The 12,788-nt window shown below is 50.0% G+C and overlaps 5 protein-coding genes across 5 annotated transcripts; 3 read left to right on the top strand and 2 right to left on the bottom strand.

Moving 5' to 3' along the window:
- Window positions 1-594: 594 nt before the first annotated feature.
- Window positions 595-1,495, top strand: NECHADRAFT_34512 (uncharacterized protein; the record flags this gene model as incomplete). The annotated part of the gene is made up of 2 exons (XM_003044024.1): window positions 595-1,139; window positions 1,219-1,495. 2 exons carry the CDS (start codon window positions 595-597, stop codon window positions 1,493-1,495), a joined length of 822 nt encoding a protein of 273 aa, XP_003044070.1.
- An 80-nt stretch (window positions 1,496-1,575) lies between these two features.
- NECHADRAFT_77026 (uncharacterized protein) lies at window positions 1,576-4,485 on the bottom strand (the record flags this gene model as incomplete). The annotated part of the gene is made up of 4 exons (XM_003043914.1): window positions 1,576-2,205; window positions 2,288-2,624; window positions 2,676-3,737; window positions 3,794-4,485. The coding sequence occupies 4 exons, from the start codon at window positions 4,483-4,485 to the stop codon at window positions 1,576-1,578; spliced, it is 2,721 nt and encodes a 906-aa protein (XP_003043960.1).
- Window positions 4,486-4,912: 427 nt separating this feature from the next.
- NECHADRAFT_77025 (uncharacterized protein) lies at window positions 4,913-8,554 on the top strand (the record flags this gene model as incomplete). The annotated part of the gene is made up of 4 exons (XM_003044023.1): window positions 4,913-5,201; window positions 5,256-6,015; window positions 6,070-7,465; window positions 7,523-8,554. 4 exons carry the CDS (start codon window positions 4,913-4,915, stop codon window positions 8,552-8,554), a joined length of 3,477 nt encoding a protein of 1,158 aa, XP_003044069.1.
- Window positions 8,555-9,668: 1,114 nt separating this feature from the next.
- Window positions 9,669-10,382, top strand: NECHADRAFT_34783 (uncharacterized protein; the record flags this gene model as incomplete). The annotated part of the gene is made up of 2 exons (XM_003044022.1): window positions 9,669-9,845; window positions 9,900-10,382. 2 exons carry the CDS (start codon window positions 9,669-9,671, stop codon window positions 10,380-10,382), a joined length of 660 nt encoding a protein of 219 aa, XP_003044068.1.
- A 110-nt stretch (window positions 10,383-10,492) lies between these two features.
- NECHADRAFT_77023 (uncharacterized protein) lies at window positions 10,493-12,432 on the bottom strand (the record flags this gene model as incomplete). The annotated part of the gene is made up of 8 exons (XM_003043913.1): window positions 10,493-10,721; window positions 10,754-10,860; window positions 10,924-11,214; window positions 11,267-11,381; window positions 11,579-11,765; window positions 11,797-12,036; window positions 12,092-12,273; window positions 12,329-12,432. The coding sequence occupies 8 exons, from the start codon at window positions 12,430-12,432 to the stop codon at window positions 10,493-10,495; spliced, it is 1,455 nt and encodes a 484-aa protein (XP_003043959.1).
- Between the last annotated feature and the right edge of the window lie 356 nt (window positions 12,433-12,788).

Below are 12,788 nucleotides of genomic sequence, written 5' to 3'. Positions count from 1 at the left end.
CACCCTTGTATCGTGCCTGGGGTAACAGAGACATACTAATGGTCGCATTCAGAATTCAATTCAAACATGAAACGGCATATTCGAACAAGTTTACAAATGAGTAGAGTGCCAGGAGCGGAGGAGGGAAATATCGGATTACCATTACTCAGATTGCAAGGAAATTCCTGTTCTGCCGTGGTCATCATCTCCGATCTCCACAACTTGACCGACGCGAAGGTAGCACTCAACCCCCGAAGAAGCCTTTCCTTTATGAAGCTTTAGTTTTTATCGTTTTCAAGTTGTTTTATTCGCATTAATTTAAAAATAACTATAAGGGACGTCCTTCCCAACTTGTAACATAATAACATCGCAGGGGAGCCCAAGTTCCGTGTCTGACAAGCCTGGCATCTAGAATAAGGCTGACTGAACCTCAGGCCGCAATGCTGCGGCCTGCATCAACTGCCGCGCAAGTGAGCTGGTTGGCCCAGAATGTGGCTGGCACAGCCTGATACCTGACTGCCCCGCAGATTCGGTTCTTATCCAGATCTTACATCGCCTTCTCGGCATCGCCTTCAACCTGTCCAGCTGCAGATTTATCGCTCAAGAGAACGAGTCATGGACAAGGTCTGGTTCAAGCTGAGGCATACACACAACCCTGCACCGGATGAAAAGACACTCGGGACCAGTACGGAGACGGGGCCCATCCTCCTTGGCCAATTCATACCCGATCTGAATCATCTCGACCAGGTCATCAATAGAGGTGACATCAAACCGTTCCCCGGCGAGATGAAGGTCTGGCACTCTCAGACTATCAAGTTCAAGTGGGATGACTCCCAGTCCACGCAAGCTGATGCATCAGTATCCGCAAGGGCCCCTGCTGTCACTGCTGCTGGTGTAGACATTCAAGCAACTGCCAGTGGGGCCTTTCGGAAATCAGTTGAGAACTATTCTGAGTTTGAGAGCTTGGACTGCTACATCGTAAACCCAGTCAAGTCGTATGTCAACGAGTATCTTGCGGGGGGTTCAGTGGCGGACCACGTCAAGTCTGAAAAGACATTGGGAACATGGAAGTTGTTCATGATCACGGGGATCATGATCGCCCGTGGAGCAAATACGAGCAACAAGGAGGAGACTCACAAAGAAGGCAATACCAAATCAGGGTTGTAGGTACTCCCTCGTCTTCAGGATTCGCCCCACTAATCCACGTTGAAGGTCGATTCCAGATGTTGCTGGCGTCAGCGCGGAGGGCAATCTCACGAATGACAGCAAGCAGGCTTCATCGGGCTCTTCTGTTACGGACTTTGTCTGGGCAATTAGGCTAGCGAAGTTATCTAAATCCTTTGGTCAGGTGATACTCCAGAGGGACTGGTCGATGATAACAGAGTCGGAGGGTGCAACATTTGGGCCAGGCGATGACGAAGTAGACGTTGCTGACGTGGTGGCTAGAGAGGGTATGGAGGAGATTGGATTCGTGGTCGAAGATGAGGAACTGGAACTGGCATTTGTGCTCAACTAATCCTGCATGGGATTCTAAAGGGCCTTCTAATTCCTTCTTTGTCACATTCCTAAAGATATAGATACTCCCCCCACCATGTCTTACACTTTCTTCATGGCCTTCTTGATAATCGTACACACGGCTTCCCTGACCTTCTCCCGACTTGCAATGCCAGAAGCCGCATCAGCAGGGAGAATCTCCCATGGAGCTATACATTCGTATCCCTCGTTCACGTTGTTTCGTGACATTTCTTTCAAAATGGCACTCATCCCTGCCTTTGTCTTCATCTTCTCTCGATTGGCCTTGGACATCCATGTCTGAATATCTGGCTGACGAGAAAAGTCGAGCAACTTTGCCGCTAGCCCAGCTGCTAGGGCCGTAGACACAGACGTCCCCCCGAGCAGTCTCGCACTTGAGTCCAAGGCCACGTCTTCTCCGAGCATAGCAAAATTTGCCGCGTGATTTCGAGGGTTGGGGTTCCACTGCCTGGAGCTTTTCAGCCCACCATTGCAGCAGAAAATGCCAATCACCCGATCCGTCATGCTGGCCGGGTAGGCAACGCCGTTAATGTTTTGCCAGTTGGAAGCGGCAGCAAAGACGAGGATCTCAGGTGCTTCACCTCCGGCGGTGGCCATCTTGATCTGGGCCTCTAGTTCCTCGTGGCATTCCTCCTTGAACCCTGCTGAGATACTGATGATGTCGACCTTTTTGTTGATGGCCCACTGGATTGCCTGTTACGGTCAGCGTAGTCCGAAATGTGAATGGGAAAGAGAAGGCGGCCGCAAGAGGGCGATGATGTCGGTAATTCCTCACCTCAGCCATATACTTTGATGTGTTTCCATCTGCTTCGTCTCCCTGGAAGACTTTTGCAACATAAATATCCGCGCGGCCATAGACCTTACGTACGAGGTCTACAGAGTTTGTGCCGTGTTGTGGGTTATCTTTGTGGGCGTCGTTCCACGTCTCGATGAAGTTTTGGTAGGTGATGTATGCGTCTCCCTGACGTTCTTCCCGTAACCCAGAGTCAATAACCGCAACCCTCACACGGCTCATGTCGTAATTTTCACTACCTTCGCAAGTCTGGGCAGTCAGATACTCGTTCAAGACGTCAAGGTTGCTGAACCATTCCGTTGACGAGGCTGGACTAGGTCTATCAGGTAACATTATTAGCTCTGTTATTCACAAGCAGCAGCGTCCTCACCTTTTCAGCATAGTCTCTCCTAGAACCTGTGGATCGAATGCCGCTCTCGAAGAGACGCCATTGAGTTCGATCGCTGTCGCCCCTTCTCGTGGTTGTGTGTTTAGAGTTTCCTGATCCTCTTCCTGAGGTATCGTGTTGCAAACGATGTCTTTGGCAACGTCGGGGAAGTTCAGCTGAAGGATTACTCTCAAAGGCATCAAGATAAGTTTGTAGAAAACCATGCGAAACCTGAATGCGTCGCTTTCGTCCTGGGCATCTAGCTCTTCAAAAAGGTGTCGTCGGAAATCCAGACAAGCATCCACAACTTCCTTGATGGGCTCTATGGACTCTTTGAAATCGTCGTAATAGCGTCCCAGGGCAATCAACGGCCATATATCGTCGCTTTGGTCCTCCATCTCCAAGGGAAAGGCTTGTTGGAGTTGGAGTTGAAGTATCAACAGTCCAAATTTGGCCATGAACATTTCTGCGTGGTCATAAGGGTCTGGAACGTCGACTTTTTCCGGTATCGACTCCTGTGACGAATCAACTTGTAAAGAAGAGGGGTAGTATGGCCTTCTGAAATTTAGTAGGGTACCATCCTTGGGGAACTCAATGTGGTCGGGTTGCCAAATATCTAGAAGCCAGGGACTGTTGTAGAGATGGAGCACAGACTCGGAGAGAAGATATTGCACGGTGGCCACATTTTTCGTGAAGGAAGATTTGTAGTCGAGCTCTCCATCGTTTAACTCCTGCTCGGGCGTTTGAGATAATCTGGCCATGAGACTGGTGTACCACCATCCTGCCTTTGTGGTCGCCCTCGCAGTCTGGTCTGGCTTGTTGTCACCGAGGACCTCTTTGAGGGTCAGAAATTTCTCGGGGACAGTTCCGTATTCTCGGGCAAGTTGACTCTTCGGGACAGATCCTGTCAAGATTTCCTGGCCTTTGCTGAGGCTCAACGTAAGAGACTTATTCAAGGTCTTGTTCAACGTCTCCGCATGACGAAAGTCTTTGCATCCGCGGAAGGGGATCATGGTAGGTCTACCACTAGGCCCATTGTTGTGGACGTGGTGATTCGTTTTGCCACTAAGCAGATAAAAAGTCAGTTGACGTTGGATTCCAAATTAAAGGGGAGTACGGACTGATGGATTTTGCATGGCATCGGATGCCAGCCCTGCGTTCCACCGCATCTAGAGAATAAGAACCCGATGATACCGTCATCAAGTCCGGACAGATGAAACTTGGCAACGTGTTCCGAGGACTTGCAGCCGCGTAGTTTCTTTGAAAGAAGCTCATAAAGTTTTTCCAGGCGACTGCAGACTTGGTTGGCATTTTTTGCTTCGCGCAAAACATCCTCGACTTGATCCATGGCAGCATTTTGATCCATGATTAGATCTCCAACTCCGGCTGCTGATCTAGGCCACGCCCTGTCAATAGCTAGCTGAAGTAACTCGCAAGTTTCCAGAATTTGAGATTCGTCCTGCGCCGCCCGATCGAGATTGATGTCAGGCCTGCTTGTCACTGCCAACAATGGTTTGAGATTTTCCGACGAGTCTTGATATGTTAAACCATCTAGCTGACACAACAGCTCCTTTAGGCGAGTGGATAGTTTGGCTAGAGCTTGAGTGTTGAGTGCCAACAAGTCGTACGGGCTGGGTAGTTCGTTGAGTTTGAGTTGCAACAGACTCAACCAGCTGCGGAGAAGCGGGGTTCTGTTTAAACCAGAGATGAATACTGGAATGACTTCCTTAGCAGTCTTTAGAGACTCTTGCAGGCTTATCGTCAACGCAGCGTGAAAATCGTCCTGGTTGGGTGAACCGGGCTCGCGAGGCATGTCGAAAGTCTGAAGTCATGGAAGACGCAAGATGACGCGGAAAGTTGCTTAGTTATGATGAGCTACGTGGTCAACACGCTGTGCTCCTCTGATCGGTTCTAGAAGCTCAGTATGTCGAAGGTGGCTGGGAAAGCTGAAAATTGAGGAGATCGTTGGTCAGCCCATGTTTTCCTCATCAACCGCAGCCGGAGCCGTGGCAGTTGAGATTTTCACACTGTAAAGATACATTGGTACTCTGTGTGATACACAGTGTTTCTGGCGCCAACATCTTGCCAATGTTGCACTTTTCTTCGATTGGCTGTTTTCGCCCAGCTGACCTGGCTTGCATTGAGGCATTTTTCAACGCGTCTACTTCGGAAGGAATACAGAAAGACAATCTTTGTTTATCAAAGCTTAAACACAAACATTACTGTAGTTGTGGGCTATCATGAATTCACAAATCCGAGCTGCCGATCCTCAACTAGAACCCCAACACTTGAGCATTCACCATGCCAAAGAATCATGCTTCAGGCGTATTGACGACTGCCTGGCCCAACAGAATCCCGAATTCGTCGCAAAAGCCCAAACCGTAGAGCAGATGCTACAGCTGTGGGCGAAGCACTCCGGAGTCGATGCTCGCAAGGGCATGTCCCTCGATGACCGCCTCAAGGACCACCTCGATCTCAAAGCAACCCTCATAGGCTTGCTTGAGTTGATTGAACAAAAAATGGGACAAGGTACCGACCGGCTGGGCCCTGTTGGAAGTGTGGCACTGACTGTCTGACTACTAGCACTGTCCTCTCCGGATGAGCATGGTGATGCTGAAACAGCCCCGGCCTTCGTGTCAAGAGACAATGATGATATCGACCCCGAGGAGTTTCTGATCAAGCAGAAGTGGAGGAGCTACAAGGGAAACGCATGGGAAACCGTCGGCGGGTCTATTGACATGCTCATCGAGCTCACGGCAATGATTCGAAAGTCGACAGTGCGGAACGCGAGCTTGCCATCACACTTCCACCGACCTGACGACTATTTTGCAGAATATTCCAAGCTTCTCGCCAGGAATTGGTTCAAGGATGCCAGGCGGTCCTTTACCGACCAACTAGGTGACTCCGTCTTTGTTCGGCGCAATCATATGCTATACAAAATGAAGCATGAGGAGAAGATCAGCTACTCTGGCGCTGATCTCACCCCTGTGCCGTCTGAGCCGACACCTGCTCCTCTACTAACAACAGAGACTAGACGGGGGATGGAACCTCTTAAAGAGACTACCCTACGGATCGGATCGCCGCATCCAGCAGCCCGCATCTTTGCCAACCCAACTCCGTCAAGCACAAACCTCTCTCAGTTCGACCGAAACAAATTCAAACAGCGCAATCGAAAGATTGGGGCTCTCTCTGGTATCACTGAAGGCTCTGTCTCCGTTGAGGAGACGAGTTTTTCATACATGTATCCCGAGCCTCCGGCTCTGGGTGAGAAGGAACGATATGGCGTTTGCCCATATTGCTCGGTGTTACTTTCAGCTTCGAAGTTGACCAAGGGAGCATGGAGGTGAGCTCCAGCCCCTATTTCAACCCTTATCTTCTGACAATGATCTCTCTCTAGGCAACACTTGCATGAAGATATCCAGCCTTACGTATGCATATCAGAGAAATGTCGGCATCCGGCACAGTTCTTCTCGAATTCAACACAGTGGCTACAACATATGGACAAGTTCCACGGCAGAGACTGGCCACAGAGGGTACACATGGCAACATGGTTCTGCGACAAGGAGCACGACAGGCTAGAGTTCAAGAGCGAATGCGAGTTGCAGAAGCACCTCAATCGTGATCATACATCTTTGAGCGATGCTCATGTCAACGCCTTGGTTCGACGCAATTGGGGTGTTGGCTGCAGAGAGCCCCATGTCTGCCCTTTGTGCGAATCAACACCAAGCAACATTGTGCCTCTGATGAACAACAAGGACAAGGCGCTTCTTCTTTGCCGACACATCGGTGATCACCTCAAAGCCATTGCCTTATTCTCTCTGCCGTCCTTGAGCACTGATCCTGCCAACGATGAACAAAAGTCCAGCTCTGGAGCTCAGCTTCCAAGCAATGAGGATTCTGGAGGTGATTCTGCCAGAAAAAATCAGGCAGTTGCTCAACTCGTCGAGGATCTCGAGGGCAGCCTCACATTCGATGATGACCCCAGCCGCCTTGTGGACGCTGTAGCCTCTGAGGCAACGATCAACGAACGGCATATATCTGATGTTCCTTCTGATCTTGACGCTGCTTTGGAGTGGAAATTCGCCAGTTCAGAGCAAGAACCCCCTGAACTTGATCCTGTTTTGGAAATTTTGAGAAGAATGCGCGAAGAAGAAAAACTGGCAACTAACTCCACTGAGCAACTCGGGAGAGCCAGCCTGTACAAGCAGATTCGTACGAAACTTGTTAAGAGTGTCTTTGATGAGGCGGAAGTGTATTTCTTGCCAAATGGGAGCCTTGACAGCCTCATCACCAAAGAATCCGTGGTCAGGGAGCTGTTGTCCTCGAAAGCTCAGCACAAGGCGGAAGTGGAAAGTTTGGCTGAATTCATCTTGATTTCTGCGAAGAAATTGTTTGGCATTGTTATATTGCTCACAGACCCCACCCTCTACCAGTTGATACGGAAGAGAATGGAGGTTTTCCGCAACAAAGGCATGACTGACAGTAACCTGCCCCTACAAGGATCGTGGTGGGTGGAGAATTTCTCGACTGGAGCCATTGGCGACACGAAGATTGAAGATGTGTCGGATCGTAGCATCTTTGGTTATGACGAGTTATGGCCAATTTCTACGGTTGAGTACTTTTGTATCATCCAGCACAGGTTTCTGGCTCCAGTCTTTTCAAGCACTGGGCTCAGTTACGATTTCGAGCCAGACACCATCCTCCCATTCACAGAGAGAGACACCGACCTCAGTCAACCGGCATGGAATATCCGGTACAGGATTCATGAAAAACACATCAATCAAGAGACAATAGTGAGTTTCAAGCATCAAAACTACCGCTTGATCAATTGCTGACCACCCTTGACATAGGATACTCGTCGTCCGTACTACGTTGACGTGAAAAAAGCATACGACGCCTCGGGCATGGAGTCATCCTGGGATGACGACGTCGAAACTCTATCTCACATAAACTCGCTCAACCACGAACACCTTGTTCGTTTTCTCGCCGCCTTTCGAAGGGGGCGGCAAGACGGGTACTTCATGTTTGAATGGGCCAGCGGCGGAAATTTGAGAAACTTATGGCTCACTTTCCATCGACCAAAGTTGACCTCAGGATTAGTCAAGTCAGCGTTTCGACAAATGGCTGGACTCGCTAGCGCCATTAACAGGGTTCATTCTGATCCAAAGTTGCCTTGTTTGCCCCACAGTGACTTGAAACCAGAACACATATATGTGTTCAGCAACCACAATGGCAATGAGCTTGGAACCCTGAAGATTGGCGCCGGAGAGTTGTGGTCAGAGATCGAAAGCGAGAGAGGTCATTTCGCGTACGAGACCAAATGGGGTTGGTCCTACGAAGCACCAGAATTGAACAACTCTGGATTATACTTCAAAGAACCCCAGCCGCGTGCCTCTGACATCTGGTCAATGGGATGCATAATGCTTGAGTTCCTAATCTGGCTCATTTATGGCATGGATGGTTTGCATAGGTTCAGCGGGGTGAAACAGTCGGCGTTCGTGTTCTCGGCAAGAGACTTCTATCAAGAAACACAAGAGAGCCAGGACGGCACGCGGGTAGTCACAGTTGACCCCATTGTGCTTAAATGGATGGACCATATGGCTGCGGACCCGGCGTGTGAAGTCGAGACAACCGCCCTCGGAAACCTGCTGGAGCTTATCAGAACTCGTCTTCTGGTAGTAAAGCCGCCACCCGACCACAGGTTAGCCAAAGTGTTCGCCAGGCCTCATTCCTCTGTTGCGAGTCAGTCACACCAAACGTGGGAGCGTTGTACATCCAGTGAGCTCGAAGAGCGGATGCGAGAAATCTCGGATAAGAATGAAACCGAGAGGTACTGGCTAGCAGCCCAGCCCAAATCTCCTCCAGAGATCAAGAGAGGATAGCAACCTCCAGTCTACCAGGCCCTTTGTAAACCCTTCGCCTATAATTAGATCTTCAGGTTTCGAAATACGCTTTTTCTTCCACATTGATGGTTCATCTCGACCAGCCCGAGCAGATCAAATTGCTCGTGGGGCTTGATGACCTTTTTCTTGAAGAACCCGAGCTAAGCTTAAAGGCGATGCAATGACGAACCGGGTGCGCAAGTCCTCTTCAACCGAAACTTTTCAGTTGTCGAATCTGGCAGGATACTACCGTCTCAACACAAATAAAAAGCAAAAAATCAAGGGAATGCAGCAAGCGAGAGCATCCTGATCCATTGGGTAGACACATCAGTGTGGGTAGACCATGGTGTGGGCCCGCACTGAGATTGCCAAACATCCACGGCCGTATCACAAACATACACGGCTACGTTTTGGCAATCGCCGGGGGATTGATATGCGAGCCAAAATCTTAAATCAGGGCATTCAAATGATCTGATTGGTTCGGATTGGTAATTTCGTCTCCGAAGCAACAACGGAGTCTCTTAAAATGGTGCCCCTTCTGACCCCTTTTCGCAACGCAATTCGATATTCAACTCATCCATTCATCCCAACTCAACAACCAAAGTCAATTATCGCTATTGGCTAGCCTAAATAATATTATTCGTTCATTTTCATCTTCACCAAGGTCATAATCCAAGAAGCCATGGCCAGCATTGGTGATCCGCCTTGTGTAATATGTGGTATTCGGCTGTACCCACAAACCTTTCGACATGGTGTAGGCCCTCATCATTGGGAGCCAGATAGATAAAAACAGCAAGCCGTCGCACTTTCAGGGCCTACTTGGTGGCGTTTCGATAAGGGTCCAAGAACACTGATCCTTTCGGATAAGGACGTCACACGCTGCTTTGCAAGAACATCTTTTGGCTCCAAGGAAATGCATCTAGAGCCCAGCGATGAACGCGTCACTCTGCAAGAACCGGTCCATCTAACATGGGACCAGATTTGTTCCGTCCATGAACGTTACAAGAAGCGCACATATCTCGGGATACATTCAGCCTGTGAGGACATTGCCAACAAAGTCATGCGAACCCCAAGGCCCGGTAAAGCCGGTATCCGTTCTCTCGGCGACCTCTGGATGACTCTTGAGCGGAGAATCCAAAAGTCAAGCTGGGAGTACAATGCCAAGGTGCCGTTCTTACCAGCTGTTCCGTGTCAAATACCTGGGGATTCAGTGTTTTTAGAGCTGGACAACTACTATATCCCGCGACAATGCATCTACGAGAGAACGCCACGTCTTTCAGCCGAGCAATGGGTAAGTCCTAATAGGAGATTCTACTAGTTCAATTACTCACTGAGGCAAACACAGTGGAACTCGGATTCATTACATATTCCAAACCTGACAGCTTCTCTACTCTCAAACCTACAACCCTATAAACCAACGAGTCCCAGCCGCCAGTTGAGATATTTTGAGAAGCTACCACAAAACATCAAACAACACATCATGTTTCTTGTCTTTCAGCAGGAGCTACCTTCTAGATGCACATATGTCATGCCGCAGCACTATTGGAAAGAAGCGTTCTTCGGGATCCCGTTCCTCTGGGACCTCGACAGAGACCTCATCGACAAAGCGTCAAGCTTCGACCTGGACTGGGAGAAATTGACGCGCCAGATCATGTGTCCAGCCGAAACTACCTGGGAACGCCGCTGGGGAGAGGGGGAGGCCCGGCCGTGGAGTTACGATGATTGTGGTTTAATTGTGCCGCCAGGCTTGACGAATCGTCGACGCATTTGGCAGATCGTCGAGGAGATGTACCCGGACGATGTTGAGATGCAGCATTGGGGAGAATAATCACATTGTTTATAAATGCTTAGCTAACTGTGTTAATGATTTAGCAACGATCTTATCATAAGAGTTTGATGACCGTTGACTAAGGGGTTTTGATCTCACAGATGCCATAATCAGGCATTCTCCACGCGATCGATATCAGCCTCCTCATCCAGCATCTTTCCAGGGGTCTCCCCATTCTCTAGCACGGCTAGCTCATGAGTGAGACCTCCGGTCTGATACTTATTAAACTTCCAAGCGGGGATGTTGGCCTCAAATAGTTGATCGATCTCTTCCAAATTTCGGCCCTGGTCATGGTTAGCGAAGGTTGCAAAAAGAGCAAAAAGCAACATGCCTTGAGTTCTGGCATGCAAAACCAAGCCCAAATAGTAGACATGATGGCGAAGCCACCCCAGATGTAGGCTAGACCGGATCCAATCTCGCGCAGGAGGTAGGGCGTACAGAAGACGACAACGAAGCCAACCACAACATTCAACGCCGTCTACAAATGGTCAGTAACACATTTCCTGGGCACTGGATGCAAAGGTTACAGGTGAAGACTCACAGAAACAGCCATCGTCTTTTCACGAAGAGCCTGGGTACCGACTTCTGCAGCCGTAATGTAGGCACCAGGGCCGAGAGTCATATGCAGGATACATGTATACAATTGCATACCAGCCACGATTCCATTGCTCTCGTGAACATTTGGGTTCTTGATGCGGCCCAAAGCAGCAATCGCAATGAGGAAGGCTCCCTGGGACCAGCCCCCGTGGATAACGAGAGTTCGACGTCCAAACATGTCGAGGAAGACCATTGCCATCATTGCTGTCACGACGGATGTGGCGTTGTTGACCACCTTGCCATTTCGTCAGGTACTAAATGTGTAAAAGCATCGATTTGAGACTTACCGCATAGACAAAAGCCATATCTGAAAGACCGACAGAGCGGTAGAAGGTTGGCCCGTAGGAAGAGCTAAACGTCACGCCGGTGAGCTGTTGGAAGGTCATAATGGCGCAGGCAATTCTAGCAGCAAGTTAGCTTCTTTCACAATGTCGCTTGTACCCATGTGATCAACGAACCCGGTCCTCCTACGGTTCTCACGGTTTATAAGATCCTTCCACGGCCCCTTTTTTCTTCTGCCAGCCTGGCCCTCCTCCCTCATTGACGCAAGCTCCAACTCGGGAAGACCATTGTCGACATCCTACTTCCGACGGACAGACCTCAGCACCTTGAGTGCCTCTTCATAGCGGTCATTAAAGATGAGCCAACGAGGTGAGTTGGGGGTGAAGAAGAGCAGGCAGAGAATAATAACAGCAGGGAGGGCCTGCAGAGCTGTAGCAATCTGCCAGCCAGAGTTATCTGTCTTTCTGGACATGGACTCGTTCACGATGCCTGCGATCAACGAACCTGTCGTGAGACAGAGCTGTATCGAACCCACGAAGGCCGCGGAGGGCTCCGGGGGCGATTTCAGACTGGTATGTCGGAACAACCTGAGGACGGTCAGCACACATTGCTGTTGAGGGCGATGTGGGGGTCAAACGCACATTTTCAACAAGGCCGACGGCGGTGTAGACCATGAATCTGCCCACAATGAACTGTGCTGGATTCTTGCTCGTGACTTGGACTTGTATGGCTGTCAGCCAATCCTCACATGGAGAGCCACGGGGCTTGAGACTCACTAATGGGGCCGATAACCTGTATACAGCAGGTAAAGGCCATGGTGTAGCGGTGACCAAACCTTTCGATTATGGGGCCAACGATGACGGTTCCAAGGAACTTTCCAATCAGAGGTAAACTGTTCATCAGAGATTGCAAATCGCTCGGCAGATAGTAGGCCTCTTTCTCTTTGTTCCACTTGCCAAACGTCTTCAAGAAAGGGTCCATGGCCTGGACGCCACCGAACGACGCTCCATCACTGTCCGTGGCCGTGAGCTACTCGGTGAAAGAGATCGGGACCGAAAACCACTCACTATCCGAAAAAGATGCTTCCAAGGGCATAGATGGTGCAAAAGATCATCAGACTGGGAGTCGCCTGAGCGAAAGCGGCCTTGCCCGCAAACACGCCTCGACCCATTTTGTCAACTGCGATGAGGGCTTGTGAAGTTTGAGAACTGTTCCTCGGGTACCGCCAACCCAAAAGTCTCATCCCGACCTTGTTAAGTATGTGGCCGTCATCGGACCATCAAGCTGAGGATGAACCATTTTCCAACCGACCCCCTCACTTCCCCGGACCCCAGAAGTCTGGGGTCGTGGAGACTCAGTCTAAGGATGATGATCCTCGTCGGGAGCGAACCCGATGGTTGAGTCGCTTAGAACTTATGAAGTATAGACGATGTCGATCACGGCGTGGTGTCCAGCAGAAAATACTTTCAATTGGTCAATAAGTGCGGTCTGCAGCCGGTCTTATTGCCGTGGTTCCTTCCCGGCCAA

Source organism: Fusarium vanettenii, assembly GCF_000151355.1.
Source record: "Fusarium vanettenii 77-13-4 chromosome 2 genomic scaffold NECHAsca_26_chr2_2_0, whole genome shotgun sequence".
NCBI lineage: Eukaryota > Fungi > Ascomycota > Sordariomycetes > Hypocreales > Nectriaceae > Fusarium > Fusarium vanettenii.
Note: the sequence above shows the minus strand (reverse complement) of the source record. Positions and strands in the feature narration are given on the sequence as shown.